Here is a 21,608-nt window from a genome sequence, read left to right on the forward strand (position 1 = left end):
GGCTTGCGTATTATACCATTTTCAGTTAGTACCAACCTTCAAAAGATACGTGTATAAATTTGACAGCTGTCTGATTATTAGTTTGTGAGATATTGCATTTTGAGCGAAGCTACTTTTGTTATTGTGAAAAAAATGGAAAAAAAAGAATTTCGTGTGTTGATGAAACACTACTTTTTGATGAAAAAAAGTGCCGCCGATACCAAAAAATGACTTGATGAGTGTTATCCAGACTCTGCACCGGGTGAAGCAACAATTCGTAAGTGGTTTGCAAAATTTCGTACTGGTCATATGAGCACCGATGACGATGAACGCAGTGGACGTCCAAAAGAGGCTGTTACCGATGAAAACGCGAAAAAAATCCACAAAATGATTTTCAATGACCGTAAAGTGAAGTTGATCGAGATAGCTGACACCCTGAAGATATCAAAGGAACGTGTTGGACATATTATTCACGAATATTTGGATATGAGAAAGCTTTGTGCAAAATGGGTGCCGCGTGAGCTCACAATCGATCAAAAACAACAACGAATTGATGATTCTGAGCAGTGTTTGGAGCTGTTATATCGAAATAAAACCGATTTTTTCGTCGATATATAACAATGGACGAAACATGGCTCCATCACTTCACTCCGGAGTCCAATTGACAGTCAGCTGAGTGGACTGCACGCGATGAACCGAACCCAAAGCGTGGAAAGACTCAACAATGGCCGGTAAGGTTATGGCGTCTGTATTTTGGGATTCGTATGGTATAATTTTCATCGACTACTCGAAAAGGGAAAAACCATCAACAGTGACTATTATATAGCGTTATTAGAGCGTTTGAAGGACGAAATTAAAAAAAAACGGCCTCATTTGAAGAAGAAAAAAGTTTTGTTTAATCAAAACAAAGCACCGTGTCACAAGTCGATGAAAACCATGCTGAAATTGAACGAATTGGGCTTCGAATTGCTCCCTCATCCACCGTATTCTCCAGATTTGGCCCCCAGTGACTTTTTCCTGTTCTCAGACCTCAAGAGAATACTCGCTGGTAACAAATTTAGAAGCAATGAAGAGGTAATCGCTGAAACTGAGGCCTATTTTGAGGCAAAGGACAAATCGTACTACAAAAATGGTATCGAAAAGTTGGAAGATCGCTATAATCGCTGTATCGCCTCTGATGGCAATTATGTTGAATAATAAAAACGAATTTTGGCAAAAAATGTGTGTTTCTATTAAACGATACGAACTTTTTTGCCAAACTGTTACCTTTACCCTACCTTTTTCATACTTCACTAGCGTCAACCAGAGTAGGAACAGGTAGAAGCAAAAGAACATATCAGGGCACTACCTAATATTTGTGGGCTTACTACTAGCTTACGGCTAGTGGAACAGGTACTAATTATGTAGGGTTATAAACCATGAGTATTTTAAATTGATTAGCAAAATTATTGTTTTATTCTATCATTTTATAAAAGAACTGAAAAATATTCAAACAAGATCTTTTGGTATTAAAAATGCCTTCCTTTTTACTATACGGGGCCGTAACTTTTTTTGAACGAATTTCATTTCGGAAACATTTAACTGAAACATGTATGCCAACGTTGTTCAGTATTTCAAGAGCATACTATTGAAAAATTGATTTGAATCGATCTATGTTTTCACGAGCCAATCACAGCGGGCCATCTTGATGTCATCCGTTTGATTTTTTCTCGCACGACCAACGATTTCGTTCGTTGCTCGAATTTTATTTAGCAGCAGTTAGTAGCTTCGTCCTGTATAGGAAAGATTTATGTCATGCAAGAAAAAGTATCACTCCTTTCTGCATCGTATGGAAATTGATCAACATGTTCTGAAACACCCTTCGCTTGTCAAAGATACTTCCGTTTAAGTAAATGTGACTAAAAACAATGAACTATCTTTCAGCGTAATACCTTAACTACTATCATTGAACCAAACAGTAATCATGTAACCTAATTGAATGGTTAGAAAATAGTATTATTTTATGAAGCATAATATTGGCATTAAAAATGGTACAATGATAACATTGAAAATCTGAAAAATCGAAAACAGAAGGCCCATAACAATATAAAAGAGATAGTATTAGCGTCAACTTAAAAACTCACTTACAAACTTGTGATCAATTGAATCTGGCTTGCTGAGGAGTACTATTCAAAAACGGAGAGTGAAATCAAATCTTGCCCGAAGAATTTCTTCAGTTACGTAAAAAATAAATTAAAATCTAATAATTTTCACTCACAAATGTTTTTCAAGGGTAAGGCTGCTGACAACTCGTAAAATATTTGTACAAAGTCAAAGTCTTGGCATTATATTCCTTTGGTGGAATTCTGTTTCTGTTTCAACAGACTTCGCAGCCGATTCTTAGTGTACAGAATCATTGCATGGCTAGTACTATGGATCCTAATGACACTAAGAATCCTTTCAGGTCGGGGCTCGAACATACTACAACTGGCTTGTAAGACCAGCGTCCTATGCATTGAACTGCCAACCCGGGACAAAAAATATTTGTACACGATTTTCGAATTACTACCAAGAAACCTACACTACGACATGAAACCGAAATACATGTACTAACTATGCAAAATTTGACCCAATAAATCAAATGTTAACTTATAATTAGCATTGCGGAGCAATTGACTTCCAATGACGAAACCCCAGATCAAGCAATATTTTAATTCAATAAGATCTAAGTTCTAGATTAATATGCATTATGTTTATTTTAAAATGAATCACATTTTTTAAAACCTGTTTTAATCCACCTAGTGGTGTAATGATGCCTTTCTCATAGTACTCATTACATCATAAATATCACCGTGAAATTCGCGAAAGCAACTGTTTATTGAATAGAAATAGGAAAATTCGGACCTAATCTCACAAACTCTACAAATCCTGTTTACCCTGTAGTTCCGGAAATAGTATCCACAACAAATTTAAAAATTCCGTATGAAACTGTAAGATTCTTTCTTTGAACATATAAGTTTGTGAAAATCGATTTGGCCATCAGTTTGGTGCAGTTTTCAATCACCATTTCAAATTCTTTCGAAACTGGATTCAGATGACCGGAATAGCCGAAGTTGATTCGTTTTGTACTCTACTTCAACACATTTTTCTGATTCGTTTGCCAGCAACCAATATGACCTCCAAACAGAAACAGTTTTGAGCCTAGATAAACCTATACTTACTATCTCATGCTCTATTTCGATTAAACCAATTAAACGAAATTTAACAAATGAAACTATTCTGCGTTTCTGTTACTTCTGCATATGTAAGTCAAGCTAAACAGCATGAATCAGCAGCATTATTATTATTATTATTATTATTATTATTATTATTATTATTATTATTATTATTATTATTATTATTATTACTATTATTATTATTATTATTATTATTATTATTATTATTATTATTATTATTATTATTATTATTATTATTATTATTATTATTATTATTATTATTGTTATTATTATTATTTTTCACTACACCACCGACACTGAACTACCGGTTGTGAAAATTGAATATTTTTCTTTCAAATAAACTTAAATTCATTGATATTTTTTTATTTGTTTTTATATCATTTAATCTACCCCGGTTTTACATTCTTTAACAGTTCGGCTGAAAAGTTTGTATCGTTTAATAGAAACACACATTTTTTTGCCAAAATTCGTTTTTATTATTCAACATAATTGCCATCAGAGGCGATGCAGCGATTATAGCGATCTTCCAACTTTTCGATATCATTTTTGTAGTACGATTTGTCCTTTGTCTCAAAATAGGCCTCAGTTTCAGCGATTACCTCTTCATTGCTTCTAAATTTTTTACCAGCGAGCATTCTCTTGAGGTCTGAGAACAGGAAAAAGTCACTGGGGGCCAAATCTGGAGAATACGGTGGATGAGGGAGCAATTCGAAGCCCAATTCGTTCAATTTCAGCATGGTTTTCAATCATCAATTCGTTGTTGTTTTTGATCGATTATGAGCTCACGCGGCACCCATTTTGCACAAAGCTTTCTCATATCCAAATATTCGTGAATAATATGTCCAACACGTTCCTTTGATATCCTTAGGGTGTCAGCTATCTCGATCAACTTCACTTTACGGTCATTGAAAATCATTTTGTGGATTTTTTTCACGTTTTCATCGGTAACAGCCTTTTTTGGACGTCCACTTCGTTCATCGTCTTCGGTGCTCATATTACCAGTACGAAATTTTGCAAACCACTTACGAATTGTTGCTTCGCCCGGTGCAGAGTCTGGATAACACTCATCAAGCCATTTTTTGGTATCGGCGGCACTTTTTTCATCAAAAAGTAGTGTTTCATCAACACACGAAATTCCTTTTTTTTCCATTTTTTTCACAATAACAAAAGTAGCTTCACTCAAAATGCAATATCTCACAAACTAATAATCAGACAGCTGTCAAATTTATACACGTATCTTTTGAAGGTTGGTACTAACTAAAAATGGTATGGATTTAATTCTAGTGGCGCCTTCTCATAGAAACGATACGAACTTTTCAACCGATCTGTTAATTCTTTCGGTCGCACTTAAAAAATAGCAAAAAAAAAATTATCAACCGCAGCACCGTTTTCTATATAGCGTGTACGAAATAGATCAAAGCACGCATCGTTTGTTTTGTGTTTTCTTCTTCCAAGTTTCACGTACCGATGTTGTACATATTTTCATATTATGGAGGTTTGAAACTTTGACACTCATCGCCCTGTAACTGCGGAACCGGAAGTCGGATCCGGATGAATTTTCACAGTGGCTTTGAAGGCAGTATGAACTTTAATTCAAATCAAGATTTGTGAAAATCGGTTTCAGCATCGCAGTGAAATCGAAGTGAATTCAGTTTTTGGAGTTTTTCTTCACCACTTTCGGTGCTTTCGGAACAGGAAAAGAGGAGACCAGTAGTGCCGAATTAAGTTTTCATGCCCACAAACTAACAAGCTTTGCAAACTAGAAGAATTTATCAGACAGTTTTATTGGATTTGTACCTGTTTTGAACCATCGTTCGTGAAAAAATACTTATGAAATTGGTAATTTTTCACTTATCACGCTTTAGTTCCGGAGCCGGAAGTCGGATCCAGATAAAATGTTTCAAAAATTTTTAGGAAATTACAAGACATTTCATTTGAATCTTAGCTTGCGAAAATTGGTTGAGTTGTTTCAGAGATTATTGAGGGCAAACTTTTTCTCAAATTTTCACATATTACCATATAACTCCGGAACTGGTAGTCGGATCGAAATGAAATTCAATAGCAGGCTATGAGACCATATTACCTTTTATTTGAATCTTAGTTTGTGAAAAACGGTTCAGCCATCTCTGAAAAAAGTGAGTGCATATTTTTTCCATATCATCCTATATCTCTGGAACCGGAAGTCGGATCGGGATGAAATTCAATATCAGGCTATGGATCCATGAGACCTTTCATTTGAATTTTAGCTTTTGAAAATCGGTTCAGCCATGTCTGAGAAAAGTGAGTGAATATTTTTGTTACATACACACACACATGCACACATACACACATACACACACACCTACACCCACACACAGACATTTACTCAGTTCGTCGAGCTGAGTCGAATGGTATATGACATTCGGGTCTCCGGGCCTTGGTTAAAAAGTCGATTTTCACAGTGTTGCATAGCCTTGCAATGTAATGGTCTACTGCACCTTGACGACCAATAAATAAATATTTTACAATTTTTACTTTAGTCTGTAGCTGCATGCCAACGGAACAGGTAGCTTGTCTAGTGAGTGGATGACAAAACTGAGTCACATACATTCGCTCGCTGGATATTTGCAAATGGATTCAGTTCGAAGTTGTGCTAGAAAGATATTCATAGATACTTCTTTTTCATTAAATGTGGCTAAACACAATGAACTATATTTCAGCGTAAAACCTTAGCTACTATCAATACAACAAACAGTAATCATGTAACCTAATTTATAGGTTAGAAATTAGTATTGTATGTAAGGAAGTAGTACAATGCTGTACTTTATATTAATTCTCGATGAAAGTACGATTAGGTTCGAAGTGCAAATGACAGATTCTCTTTGTTTACTTTCTCTTCCGATTATAGCAGTAATCTTAGCAATCCATTTCTTTAACTATTTCCTGAGAATAATAGCTAATGCTATCATCCCTTCATCTGCATTGAGAAAACTATCGAAAAATAAAGAGAATTCTTTCGGAATAATTGAAAGAAAGGGTCAACAAAGAATAATTGTCATTTAAAGCTTAAACGACACATATTGTGTAGTGCTACACAGCAAGCATCACATTTAATCCTCACTAAATGCTATGATACTGTATCTACACTCAGGAAAAAAATGGAATTTCATAATGATATCGTATGGTTTTTAGTCACAAAAAATCGTATGCGAATCAAAAGACCGCCTTATGAAATCACGAATAATAGACTACAAAAAAAAACAGAAATTAGTACAAAAAAGGACGATAATCCAGTGGGTTTCATTCCACAGCAATAACCCCGATTACTGAAGTTTTCGGAAATCGTAGACTGGATTTTCGCAGCATTCAATATTTCTGAACCCCGCATTTATATATTTCAGGATCAGTTCCTATTTTTTGTAGTTTGAATAATAACATAGGTATATCAATGCGATCAAATGCTTTGCTGAAGTCAGTATAGAGAGCTTCTATGTAATTACCCTTATCCATAGCAGCCAGTGAGTAATTGACAAATTCGAGTAAATTTGTATTAGTCGAGCGACCCTTAAAAAATCCATGCTGAATATTAGTGATTCTATTTTTAACTTGATAAAACATTTTTTCATTGATTATCATTGAAGTTTAGGAATGCAGGAGATAATTGTAATTCCTCGATAATTACACACATCTGATTTTTTCCACTTTTGTAAATCGGTACCAAATAGGAGTCCTTCCATATTTTAGGAAAAATACCGGTCATGAGTGATTTAGTGAAAAGCCAAAACATGGGTGTTGCTAGTTCTAACGGTAGTTTTTTCATGAATATGGGAGGAATTCCATCAGGTCCGGGACCATTAGAGATATCTAATTTATTGAGCGCTTGCATATTATCTTGGACACTAATGTGATGAATATTAATGTCACAAGCATGTTCAGGGAAGTAATTAAAATATTCACGGTCTCGATCGGAAAACGTAGTATAGGTTTCTTGAAAGTAATTTGCAAATAGTGTACAAATATCTTCCGAGTTGTCAGCAGTCTTACTCTTGAAAAACATTTTTGAGGGAAAATTATTAGATTTCAGTTTTTGTTCTACGTAATTTAAGAAATTCTTCGGGCAAGATTTGATTTCACTCTCCGTTTTTGAATAGTACTCCTCCAAAGCGATTTCAATTGCCAGATTCAATTGATCACAAGTTTGTAAGTAAGTTCCTAAGTTGACGCTACTACTGTCTCTTTTATATTTTTTTATGGGCCTTCTGTTTTCGATTTTTTAGATTTTTAATGTTATCATTATACCATATTGGATATTTATAGTTAAGTCGTCGTCTGATTCTCTTAAAAGGTACCTGATCATTAATAGTATCAAATAAAATCTTATAAAACATTTCCACAGAAGTTTCAACATTAGACTCCCTGAAAATGGTTTGCCAATCAATGTTACTTAATTTTAACTTTGTGTTATCATAATTTGCTAAGTCATACTGAAAGACATCGTCATACTCATATTCATCGGGTCTATTATACTCATGAACAAATATGGACAACTCAATTGCAGTGTGAAATCTTTCATCTTTCCATAAGGGGGTAAGGGATTCGGTAAGACAGAAGTCTTCTTGTGAATTTGTTAGTAAAAAATCTAAGTAACAGTTTTGCTGATTTTTAACGTAATTAATTTGGTTGAGTCCTAAGCATGCAACTTGATCAAAGATATATTTTCTGAGTCTGGGAAAAAGTCAATGTCACGTTGATTGAAGTCACCATAAATGTGTACTTTCACTTCGGAAGGAAGGTTAGTTATGATTTCTTCAGCAATCTGGAAAAACTTTTCATATACTTCTTTACGGGTGTTGTTTGGGGGAAAATACACTGAGCAGAAAATATGAGTTTCCTCTGCCAGACGAGTTTTCACCCATACGTGCTCGAATTCTTTAATTTTTCTAGTGGTTATGATCTCAGCATTAAATTTTGTAGAAATAGAAATTAGTACTCCACCGCCTCGATCTCTTGTCAGACATTTGTAAATTGTGATCATCTCTGAACACATTGTAATTATTGCCGAAAACTTCTTCACTCCTAACACTTTCATCCCAGCTTGTTTCTGTAGCTAAGATTATTGCATAAGAACTACTTAATATTTTATTACAAATTTCAGTCATATTCAACGCACTTTTCATTCTATTAAAATTCTGGCAATAAACTATGACCTCCAATGATGACTTATTAAATTGTGCAGCATTTGGATGATAAGCATTATAATCAATAGAGTTGTCGTCGTTTTCTTCTCCTAATGGGTGTGTCAATGACGCCGAAAACAAGAGTGTTGAGAATTGAGCGCGCCGTACAAAGTAGCTGACGCACCTTTTGGAGTCATCGGGTTGCATCGTTACGGCGATCGTCGTGAGTCATTCGCTGGATATGGATTCAATATCTCACCTCTTTGGAATTGAATGGTTGGTCTATTATTCGCTAACGGTCTAGAAAAGCGGTCTTTCGCAGCAGCAAGAAGCACTCTGTCTGGTGGGAGGATGCTGTTGGGTTGTCTTTGTATTAGATGATCATTACTAGGATAACATGAGCCACGAATGTTGCAATTCTCATTGTAATTACTATGATTTCTTAAATTGTTGCTGCTGTTGTTTACAGTGTTGTTCATTTTCAAATTCTTGAATGACTTTTTGTCGTGAATACGACTTACTTTACTATGGGGCGCCTTTTCAAAATTTACCCTCTGAGAGAGTGATAAGTTTTTGATCGTGAATATCTCCTGTTATATCTAACGAATCAACATAATTCTTGCTACATGCCATCGGAAATATGATCACAATTTTATGATAAAACTTTCAGTTGTGTGACATATTCTTAAATAGTTCACAATTAAACTTTTCTGAAATGTTTGGTATAAACGAGTATCAAAGAGGATAATTCATATGGCGCGTTTGCCTTTCTCGTATTTTGAAAGCTCATAGCTCAGTGATCTGTAGAAGGATTTATATAATCTAACTACCAATAGAATCGAAAATCTTCAACTTGAACGTGTATTACAACAATATTGAAGTTTTTCAATAGTACACTATTGAAAAACCTGTTTGATTTAACCCATGACAGCACCAGCCAATCAGAACGCGAGATGTCTGTATTTATACAAGAGCATCCATATAAAAGTTGAATGGTTCACTTTTCCTATCATTCTAGTGTTAGCATTCGTAAAGTGAACACGGTTAGAATTCTCCTACAGTTACAAAGAGTTAAACGCGCTGAGAATGGGTGGCAAGAGAAAGAAAAAGTCTCTCTCTCCCACAAAATCGCATATCAGCCCTTTGTTAAAAAAGGGAAAGCGTGGCAGCACCTCCAGCGGTGCTGATGCCTTCGATAATTCAAGTGACAATCGTAAGCAAAATAATGTTTACGATATACTGCCAGAAGTCGACGATTGTGATGATCAGTACTCCGTACACACATCGGGTACGCCGATAAATCCTGATTTCTCCGACAAACCCGAAAATGTTACCGTACAGGCAAAAATAAAATTGCCCCCACTGGTGGGTAAAACCGTTCCCCTCCCGAAACTGCAACGTGTAATGCAAGCATGGGAACGAAGCTTATCATGTCAACGCAGAAAGATTTTGACAAGGCGAGAACCTATCTGGCTAAGACAGGAGCTGAATTTTACACCCACGACATTGCAGCAGCTAAACCATTCAAGGCAGTGATTCGAGGTCTACCAGCGATGGAAACTAACGATATCTTGAGTGAATTAAGTGAAGTCTACAAATTGAAGCCGATTGCTGTTTTTCCGATAACAAGAAGGAATCAAACAGCAAAATATCGAGACTGCTTGTACCTCGTACATTTCCAAAAGGGTAGTGTCACCCTCGGCGGGCTGAAGGCTATTCGTTCGCTCGGCCATATCATAGTGCAATGGGAGGCGTACAGAGGCCCAAATCGTAGTGTTACACAGTGCATGCGGTGCCTAAATTTTGGTCATGGTACCCGCAACTGTAATATGAAACCAAAGTGCAACAATTGTTCCCAGGAGCACCTAACAGCGAACTGCGAAATCGACGGTGCATGTCAATACAAATGTGCTAACTGTGCCGGCAATCATCAAACTACGGATAAACAGTGTCCCAAACGTGAAGAGTACCGGAAAATTCGGGCACAAGCAACCATCAGAAACCAACAGACAAAAAAGAAAAGAGATATTCTCATCGATCCGGAAATGTTTCCCGAGCTTCCGCCTCCATCGAATAACAGAAAAGGCCCTAGTCAACACGATCATTTTACACCGATTCCCCCCGGTTTTAAATGGAATCAACAGAATCAACCATTTCCGGATCCGAATACAAACGGTCCACATCCTGAAATGGGATCAGCTGCCACTTCAATTTCAAACACTGTTGCACAACTGGCTGCGATGGTGGCTGAAATGCAAAAAATGATGATGCACATGATGCAAATGTTCATGAGCTTCAGCATTCACCGCCCAAATCCTTAACTGGAATGCCCGCTCGATAGCGGCGAAAAAGCTGGAAATTATCGAATTTCTACAAACAAACCGAATAGATATAGCAGTCTTTACCGAAACCCATCTCCAACCCTCAGTGAACTTCTCTCTACCTCATCACTTTCTCTGCCGTTTGGACCGACCGGGAGCACGGCATGGTGGTGTAGCTATTGCCATCCGCAAGGGGCTTGAATATAGGACTCTTCCCGACTACCGACTATCGATAATCGAAGCTGTTGGCATCGAGTTGAAGACACCCAAAGGACCTATCGAAGTGATAGCAGCATACTGCCCAAGACAGTGCAAAAAAGTGGATGGCTCTGCAATGCGACTGAGAAACGAGATCCAGAAGCTAACCAGGAGACAAGGAAAATTCCTCCTTATTGGTGATCTAAACGCCCGCCATCCGCTATGGGGAAACGCAAGAAACAACTGCAACGGTGTCGTGATGGCAAATGATCTTCAGGCTGGTCACTACACAGTGCTTTACCCAGGTTCACCAACATACTACTCACCGACCGGACAAGGCACCATACTGGATATTGTACTAACCAATATGGTGGAAAACTGTTCAACCCCCTCCGTGATAAGCATTATAATCAATAGATAATATGAAAGCTCCCGGTTTTGATGGAGTTTTCAATATTGTTCTCAAGAATCTCGGACCAAAAACTTTTAACCTTTTGGTCAATGTGTTCAACCGCTGTCTGGAAATTGGTTATTTTCCATCCATATGGAAACTTTCCAAAGTAATTCCCATTCTTAAACCGGGGAAAGATCCCACCAACCCATCAAGCTATAGACCAATAAGCTTACTTTCCTCTATAAGCAAATTGTTCGAAAGAGTCATTTATTCAAGACTTCTTGAGCACACCAACGAGAATAATATCCTCCTAGACTCTCAGTTTGGATTCAGGCGAGGTCATTCAACTGTCCATCAGCTCCAGAGAGTTCTAAAATCAATTAAACGATCCAAAGAACTAGCTAAAACTACGGTGATGGCGTTCCTTGATATCGAAAAGGCATTCGACAACGTCTGGCACGACGGCTTGACATACAAGCTTCTCCAGCAAAACTGTCCGATTTATTTAACCAAAATTATTTCTAACTATCTTCAAGATAGGACATCACAGGTATGCCTATCGAAAGTCTGTTCGAATCCGTACAACATACCGGCGGGTGTACCGCAAGGTAGTATCTTGGGTCCACTACTTTATAATCTATACACTTCAGACATTCCACCTCTACCAGCTGAAGGAACTCTCTCGTTATTTGCGGACGATTCCGCTATCAGTTATACCGGACGGTACATAAAAACACTGGTTAAAAAACTGCAAAACGGTCTCAATGCATACACCTCGTATCTGAACAAATGGAAAATTCGGGTCAATGCGGCCAAAACGCAAATAATCGTATTTCCTCACCGAAATACTGACCGTCTTAAACCAAGTACAAACATTCAGGTGATGGAAACCGAAGTGGAATGGTCCGCAATTGCTCGTTATCTTGGCCTTTTAATGGACAGTAAGCTACTCTTCCGAGCTCACATAGATGATCGAGTGGTCAAAAGTACTGTCATGCTGCGAAAGCTATATCCGATAATAAACCGTAAGTCTAAAATGTCTAAAACCAATAAATTGACTGTCTACAAGCAAGTCGTTCTGCCCATGCTGGAGTACTCCTCTCCGGTATGGAAAGACTGTGCACTTACGCATCGAAGAAAGCTCCAAATAGTACAAAATAAATTCCTGAGAATGATACTAAATCTTCCAAGACGAACAAGAATATCTCGTATCCATCAACTGGCAAATCTCGACCCGATTCAAACCAGAATAAATAACAATGCAACGAAGCATATGAACAAAGCATTAATGTCAGAATGGCAAACTATACGAAGTATTTATTCGTAATTTTGTAAATATTGTAAATATTGTAAATAAAATTAGAATTAGGAAAATTAGGTATTAGGATAATTTAGGCTTAAGGATAACCAGAAACAAAACAAAATTCTTGTTGATAATCAAATATGCTGCAAATGCAAAACAATTCAAACAGATTAAAACTACTTAACAAAACAGAAATACGAAGTTTGAAAAGCAATAAGCTGTATCACTTACTCTATAAAGAAAACGATTGTAAACCAAAAACGAATACAAATAAATTTGAATTTATCATCATCATCATTTTCCTATCATTTGCTGAGCAACTCTCCCCGAAACAAGACACACGACAGCAACATCGAGGACCTGTCGTCTCATTGTTTCCCGATATGAATGCACGAGACACCGTCAGCACAATGAAACCGAAAAAGGCAGCCAAAAAGTCCAGCAAGGCCCATTGCCGAAACAAGACACACACGAGAACCATCTCAGATCTCAATATTTCCTACCAAAAGATTCATCAAGATGGGAGTTAAAATAATTTGCACCGTCACTAACACATTCAATTACGAACGGCAATGCGAAAGCGAAAGTGATGATTTTGAACACATCTTTGTACTAGTTTACAAATATGCCGTGCGAAACAGAGTTGCCACAGATCAATATGTATTTTTGTCGCGAGTACTTTAGTATGCGGCCGAAAACAAAAATTGTTAGAACAAATGTTTCCACTTGATTTGCGCATTCTACTTTCCAGGCGTATCAGAACTGGCTAAACTTAAAGCAATTCTAAATATTTCTTTATCACAGTGATGTGGTCATCCTGAAAAGGACGGGGTTTTCAACGGATGGCCAGCTGCAGATGACGAGGGATGATTTTCGTTTTCGTTGTCATGGGCAGCGTTACCGGTCAACTCCAACACTTCGGCAACAAAGTACTCCATCACTGCCGCCAGATAGACCGATGCACCAGCACTGACAAGCTCGGCGTAGTTCCCCTTCCGAGGCAAACGATGGATTCTGCCGCCAACTGGGCACTTCAGACCAGCACGGTTTGAGCGGGACTTTGCCTTGCCCTTAATTGTTCCTCCACAGCTCGACGACCCATTCAGTATTACTGGCTGCCGCTCTGCTAACTCTCTCTTTTATATCGTTTGACTGTTTCCCGTTCTGCGTATAGGAAAGGAATTCTAACAAAGGGGACGTCCTACCGTGCTACCACTAGCACGTATAAAAGGAAATGTGATGTGAGAAATAGCGTCATTTAAGTTAAAGCAGCTACTCTGTACGTACGAGACACCGTCAGAACGATGGCTCCGAAGACAGGTAGAAAAGCAGATTTGTACCGTCACTAACACATTCAATTACGAACGGCAATGCGAAAGCGAAAATGATGATGTTGAACACATGTTTATACTAGTATGGGGTCGTGTGAAAAGATGCCTTGCGAAACAGGGTTGCCATATATACAGATTAATCTGTATTATCATTATTATTATTATTATTATTATTATTATTATCATTATTATTATTATTATTATTATTATTATCATTATTATTATTATTATTAGAATCACTCTTGCATACCGAAGATCGTAGATACATTTCAGACCAGGCCATTGCAATTGTCTCGTACTGAAATTTCGAGAAGAATCAGATATCTTCGAACTTCATAGCTTCAATAAAAATAAACTACAAATTTGTCGTACCTAGCTTCCTATATTAGCAAATTAAAAAGGAATTGTTTCAAGTTTGGAATATATAGTTGTAGAATAGTAGCTGTTTAATGTAACTAAACTGTACTTTAATGTAGGTGTATCGCTTCAAATTCTATTAGTGAAAAAGAGGAAAGCTTGCACAATTCATATAATCAATCAACTAACTGATATTCGGAAAAGTGATGGGAGCGTGTCAGTTTTTTCGTATTCACGACATCCAGTTATGTCTCTGACATTACTCACCCGCCTTTTTTGCTTTTTGTGACTTCTAGCTTTTGCAGCTTGTTTCTGCTGATGTAGTCTTCTAGATTCTCGCGCATCGTGGTCACTCCAGTCCGATTTCCATACTTTTTTAGCGCCAAGAAAGCGCCATCCAGAATTATCTACTTTGCATAATTCTGCCGCCAAACTGAGGCCTGAGGCATTGGACACTGGTATTTGCACAGGTTTTCTTCGCTGCTACCAAATGTTTTGACAAAGACTTGATTTCGTCAAGAATGTTAATGGCCAATGTCGAACTCACGTTCATGGTGCAGCTGGCCGCAGTATCAAGAGATAGCTGGTTGATATGGTTTAGCTCGTTATTCATATCACGTAACTCAGATGATAATTCGGAAGTCAGTTTTTTTAAATCATTGTACACGTTTTCCTTCATGGTTTTTAATGGCAACAACACTGCCGGTCAAGCTGCTATTTTTGTTTATTGAAATCAATTCATTTTTCAGCAATATTTCTTGGGCATCTATAGCCTCATGAACTAAGCTTGGCTTCTCTTGTTGCATCGAAAGTTTATGCACAACTTCCGTGTTTGAATGGAGTTGACGTTCAAGAAGCTTTTGTTGTTCTACTAGTCTATCGAGGTCCATTTTTGCGTTAACAAGCTCTTGACAGGACTCACAGCAGGGCAGTATATAAGAGTTTACGTCAATAACTCTTCTATCCCTTCTCCGCAGTGAACCCCGCTGAATAGACACTCCAACACAGGTGGCGTGAAATTTTCGTGAGCATCCAACACATGTCCACATAACCGAGTCGACGGTGGTATCCAAAGCGCAAATTTCGCAGGTCATAGCGAATAATAAACAAAAAGCAATACTGTTTTGATTAAAAAGCAAATTAAATAAACTCGCGCACCGCGGTTCTTGGAGCAAATTGAAAACGCGTCCGAACTGGTTGACGACAAATATTATTGTGTAGCATTTTCACACCAATAGGTGGATAAGGGAGGATTTTTTTCCTTTCGCTCTAGCGCACACTATACTGAGAAATGAATTGTAAAAGTTTTGAACTCAACTTGGAAGAATTTTTCCATATTTTGCATCGTCGCTCTTTAGGTGAAGTAGAAATTTAAAACCCTCATCACTCTGTATCTTCGAAACCGGCCGTCGTATCTGGACAAAATTTAGTAAAATTGTATAGATCATTAGACCTTCTGTTAAAGTTTACGATTGGAAAACCTCTACAATTTTGTTTGTTCAAGTTAAATGTTTTCGAATTGATTGATAATCAAACCATATAAATCCATCCACAAATCACAGAGCTATAAAGTTCAGAGTTATGACTGAAACGTGAATAACTTCAAATATTCGATTGATGCTTGGAGCCTTGTAGGGAGTAGTTAGGCAATTTTACTACTAAATTTATAAGAACGTCACATTGGCTCCGTGATGAATCATTCCGTATATTTAAGTTGGATTCAATGAAATCTATAATTTCAAGTTCAACGGAATTTTAAAAGCTATCAATTTTTTAAGTTTTCAACAACGAGGTAAATAACAGGGTCAGAATTGTTTGTAAACGCTACCATCTTCATTTATCCATTTCATACAGGCTCACAGATTTTTTTATTTTCACTTGGTAATTTTTGACTTTTTTTATCAATTGCCTTTATTGCAACTCGACAGTATTCCATAGTTGCATGATCCTTGCTTGTAGTCCCAGTACAGACCGTCGTCACAACGTTTTAGAGTTGCTTTCCCTTTGTAGCAAAGGTAATAATGGCGGCAGCTTCTCGGATGTTCCACCCAGTGAGCGGATGGATTTCCGCAGGGAACAGTTTTTGGAGTCAAGAATGGTTCATCGATTTCCTTGAATGGAGAAAAATTGGTGCAATGTGAGCGCTCAACGGGAGTACACCAATTATTAACGGGATCCCAGTGAAGGCCATCTCCGCAGCTGTTCTCGTGGGGTTCTCCATTGTAGCAGTAGTAGTACCTGAAATTGAAGATAGTTTACTCATCAGGATAAAACTACACTGTTCCATCGATATCTAACTTGGCACAGTCGAATTTATCAGCAATGAAAACTAGTTTGTCGTTGTTGGCGGGACAGATGCCATCTTGCAGAACGCATTTTGCGTTTATTGGAAAGGTGCACTGTTGAGATTGAGAGTTGAAGTGCAGACCCGGAGCACAGTTTTGAACTACTGGTTTGCCGTCAAAACACATTACATATTTAGCACAGCTGTGCTGATGCGGGACACTTGATACTCCAAAGGATGGGCATTTGTATGCATTGACGGGTTCTTCATTCTGGTTAATCGCAACAGTTACTGTTGTTGCGACGGATGGTGGTGTAGTCCAGATTGGCTTAGGATCAGTAGTTGGTAAGAACGGACCTAGTTGGCACAAAACCATGTCCGGTGGTAGACATACACGCCGTCTTTGGTCCCAATTTAGCCCAGCTGGACATGTGTGAGCTTCGAACTTTCCTTCTCTGCAAGAATAATACCGCGCACAATCTTTTACATGTCGAAAAGTACTTCCATTACGAATTCCTACACATTCAGGATCGACGTTAATAGCGTTATGAATACCAATCAGCAGTGCGATTGTGTAAACCGCGAGAAGTTTCATTTTTAATTTTTTTCGATATTATTTCGAAGATTTGACAATCTTACAGTTAACAGTTTTGAAATATCACTGTTGCAAGTTCGACTCGTACAATTGTTTTTATCCTTGAAATAGCGAACGATCGGGACTGCGATAAACACGCCATTTATTCATTCGTATCACCGACAAATTAATGGAAAAAGGTGCTTGCAAGTACTTATCTCGCACGCTGTGTTGTGTTCTGAAATTCTATTCTGTGTCATCGCATTTTTATTTTGGGTAACACAACTAATTGAAAACAAGTGTATGTCCTGATTAGAGATACGCAACTCGTGTATTCAATGACTAAATTGAGAATGTTTTGCTGAAATATGCCCCAGATTATTATAGCAAAATTCACATCAATAATCGAAATTGTTAAACCTCGCAGTATTTCACTATTGTTGATCGATTATAGGGATCAGTACATGGGACATGAATGGGCAAAATCCTTAAAAGATAAACACCGAATAAATAAGGTTTTTGTTCCAATAGAAGTCTCATTAGTATGTAGATTCGTCATGTTTTTTTTTTTTTTTTTTTTTTTTTTTTTTTTTTTTTTAATAACTATTTATTGGAATATGAGTTAAAATTAAATTATTAAGATTTAAATTGGGTGTTCAGCCACAAGTGGTGACTTTTCAGCCCTGTTATATATATATGATTTGGTTATTACCATGAAGACATCATTTGCTTCCGCAATTCTGAGATTTTTGTGTAGGGAAAATTCTAAACCTACTTGTATTGTGTAATGGGGAAAAGGAACCTATATACTAACTTACTAACTAATACAGAGAGCGAATCGATTCAATTGAAGATTGCATCGATTTTTGTCGGAATTTGCTTATAATATTATGTGACATTACATCTAATGGTTCTATATTTGTGAGTCTGTGTAACTCATTTGTACTAAACCAGGGAGGACGCTTCAGAATCATTTTCAGAATTTTATTCTGAATCCTTTGAAGCGTTTTCTTCCTGGTGGAACAACAGCTTGACCAAATTGGTACCGCATAAAGCATGGCTGGTCTGAAAATTTGTTTATAAATTAACAATTTGTTTTTTAGACAGAGCTTAGAATTTCTGTTTATAAGAGGATATAAACATTTAATATATTTATTACACTTTGCCTGGATTCCTTCAATGTGATCCTTGAAAGTGAGTTTTTTGTCATACGTTAAACCTAAGTATTTAGCTTGATCAGACCATGTCAATTCCAAGCCATTCAATTTGAGAATGTGATTATTGTTTGGTTTTAGAAAAGAAGCTCTTGGCTTGTGAGGAAAGATAATTAATTGCGTTTTTGCTGCATTTGGTTTAATTTTCCATTTTGACAGATAATCACTGAAAATATTTAAACTTCTTTGTAGGCGACTGCAGATCACTCTTAGATTTCTACCTGTGGCTAACAGACTTGTGTCGTCACAGAATAGCGATTTCTGACAACCAACGGGTAGATTTGGAAGATCAGAAGTGAAAATATTATACAAGATTGGAGCTACACTCGAACCCTGCGGAACACCGGCTCGTACGGGTAGCAATTCAGATTTACAATTCTGATAGCTAACCTGAAGAGTACGATCAGTTAAATAATTTTGAATCATTTTGATCAAATAAATAGGAAACTGGAAATCAGACATTTTTGCTATTAAACCTTTGTGCCAAACACTGTCGAATGCTTTTTCTATGTCTAGAAGAGCAACTCCAGTGGATAACCCAGAAGATTTATTTGATTTTATCATGTTCGTTACTCTGACAAGTTGATGAGTAGTTGAATGTTCATGACGAAATCCAAACTGCTCTGGTAAAAAAATTGAATTCTCATTTATATGAGTCATCATTCTTAACAAGATAATTTTTTCAAAAAGTTTACTGATAGAAGAAAGTAAGCTAATTGGGCGATAACTTGATGTTTCTGCTGGGTTTTTATCAGGTTTTAGGATAGGAATTACTTTAGCGTTTTTCCATCTTTTTGGGAAGTAAGCTAATGAAAAACACTTGTTGAAAATTTTAACCAGGAGTCTCAAGGCAACATCGGGAAGATTTTTAATAAGAATATTAAAAATTCCATCATTACCAGGAGCCTTCATGTTTTTGAGTTTCCTAATAATTGATTTAATTTCATCAAAATTCGTCTCAATAATGTCATCGTGTGATAACACTTGGGTTGAAATATGATCATATTTCAGTGAGACTTCATTTTCAATAGGACTCACAACGTTTAAATTAAAATTGTGGACACTCTCGAACTGCTGAGCAAGTTTTTGAGCTTTTTCACCATTTGTAAGAAGTATTTGATTTCCTTCCTTGAGAGCAGGAATTGGTTTCTGAGGTTTCTTAAGAACCTTAGAAAGTTTCCAGAAAGGTTTAGAATATGGTTTAATTTGTTCAACTTCTTTAGCGAAATTTTCATTTCGCAAAAGAGTAAATCTATGTTTAATTTCTTTTTGTAAATCCTTAACTATGTTTTTCATAGCAGGATCACGAGAACGTTGATATTGTCGTCGACGAACATTCTTCAACCGAATGAGCAGTTGAAGATTGTCATCGATGATAGGAGAATTTAATTTAGTTTGAACTTTGGGAACTGAAAGATTTCTAGCTTCGATAATATAATGATTCAAATTATCAATTGCTGTGTCGATGTCCGCAGAATTTTCTAAAATAGTTTCATGATCCACATGATTTTCAATGTGAGATCTGTAATCCAACCAATTAGCTCTATGATAGTTGAAAATAGAACTAATTGGATTAATTATAGCTTCGTTGGAAAGTCTGAATGTTACAGGAAGATGATCTGAGTCAAAATCAGCATGAGTAATCGGTTCACTACAAATGTGACTTTGATCTGTTAGAACCAGATCAATTGTAGACGGGTTTTTCACGGAAGAGAAACAAGTAGGATTACTGGGATGAAGAACTGTAAAGTAACCAGCTAAGAGTTGATTATGAAGTATTTTACCATTACTGTTATTTTGCCTACAATTCCACTGGACATGCTTAGCATTTAAGTCCCCTATTACGAAAAATTTCGATCGATATCTTGTAAGTTTTTGCAAATCGCCTTTAAAGAAATTTAATTGTTCGCCGGTGCATTGGAATGGCAAATATGCTCCAGCGATGAAATAAATTCCATGAATGGTTTCAACTTCGATTCCCAAGCTTTCAATAACTTTAGTATTGAAAGAAGGTAAAATTCGATGTTTAATTTGCCGTTGGACAAAAATGGCAACTCCACCACCAATTCCAGTAAACCTGTCAAATCGATGAACCACATAATGTGGATTACTTTTCAATTTTACATTTGGTTTAAGAAAAGTTTCTGTCACAATGGCAATATGAATTTTGTGAACTTTGAGAAAATTATAAAATTCATCTTCACTCGATTTCAAAGATCGAGCATTCCAATTTAAAATATTCAAATAATTATTTAACATCACTGTTAAATTTTAAATTCATTATAATATTATTTGCAAATTTCCATCCGATTTGAAATGCTTCAAAAAGTGATGAAGTCGAATTCATTTGGATGATCATTTGAAAAAGTTGATCTTGTAGGTAGATCATTTTATTTTCAGTTATATCGCCTAAATCGACTTCATTTAAAGAAGCGAATGGCATTGAAGGAATATTTGTAGGTAGACTGCCATTAGAAGAAGATGATTTGGCCGGTCTACCTATTAATAAATTGTTTTCGTTCGAAGAAGAACTGCAAGGCGGTCCTGTGTTTTGAATATTTACATTAGAAGAAATAGGAGATAGCTTTCTACCTAATATACCAGCATAACTGACATTAGAAGAAGATGATGACGAGGTCGATCTACCTGTCAATAAATTGTTTTCGTTAGAAGACGAATTGGCAGGTGCCTTAGAAGAATTTTCAGGTATATTCTGTAAATTTAAGGTCGTTGATTTGACTTGTTGTCTAAGCGAACGAGCGTTTAAAATTTTTTCCCTGACAGGACATTTCAAATAATTGGATTTATGATTTCCATTGCAATTTGAACATGAAAATTTATCAGTGGTTTCATTCATTGTACAAACGTCTTTCGAATGTGATTTACCACAATTCAAACACCGTATATCCATATGACAATTTTTGGTTCCATGACCGAAGCCTTGGCAACGACGACATTGCGTTAAGTTTGCAATACGATTATGCCGTTTATAATGTTCCCAATGAATTTTAATGTGGGAAATGAAACGTACTTTTTCTAAAGTTTTCAAATTGTTTACATCACTTCGATTGAAGTGTATTAGGTAAAGTTCATGGGAAATTCCAGAGCGTGGTTTAGAAGTACCATTCGCTCTTTTTTTCATAAGTATTACTTGGGAAGGGGCAAAACCAAGCAATTCTTTTAGTTCATTTTTAATTTCATCAATACTTTGATCATTTGATAATCCTTTCAAGACAGCCTTGAAGGGTCTGTCTGATTTTATATCATATGAATAAAATTTAT

General features: G+C 36.7%; 1 protein-coding gene across 1 annotated transcript in view; it reads right to left on the reverse strand.

Moving 5' to 3' along the window:
• LOC131433934 (uncharacterized) overlaps window positions 1–17,223 on the reverse strand; it is a 46,635-nt gene extending 29,412 nt beyond the window's left edge. Inside the window, exons 1-3 of the mRNA XM_058600554.1 lie at window positions 16,553–17,223; window positions 16,164–16,492; window positions 10,525–10,597 (exon numbers count right to left, since the gene is read on the reverse strand). Of these exons, the coding sequence (XP_058456537.1) occupies window positions 10,525–10,597; window positions 16,164–16,492; window positions 16,553–17,133 (983 nt within the window). The 5' untranslated portion in view covers window positions 17,134–17,223. The remainder of the gene's footprint in view (window positions 1–10,524; window positions 10,598–16,163; window positions 16,493–16,552) is intronic.
• Between the last annotated feature and the right edge of the window lie 4,385 nt (window positions 17,224–21,608).

The sequence above is a fragment of the Malaya genurostris genome, chromosome 3 (assembly GCF_030247185.1).
Source record: "Malaya genurostris strain Urasoe2022 chromosome 3, Malgen_1.1, whole genome shotgun sequence".
NCBI classification, from domain to species: domain Eukaryota; kingdom Metazoa; phylum Arthropoda; class Insecta; order Diptera; family Culicidae; genus Malaya; species Malaya genurostris.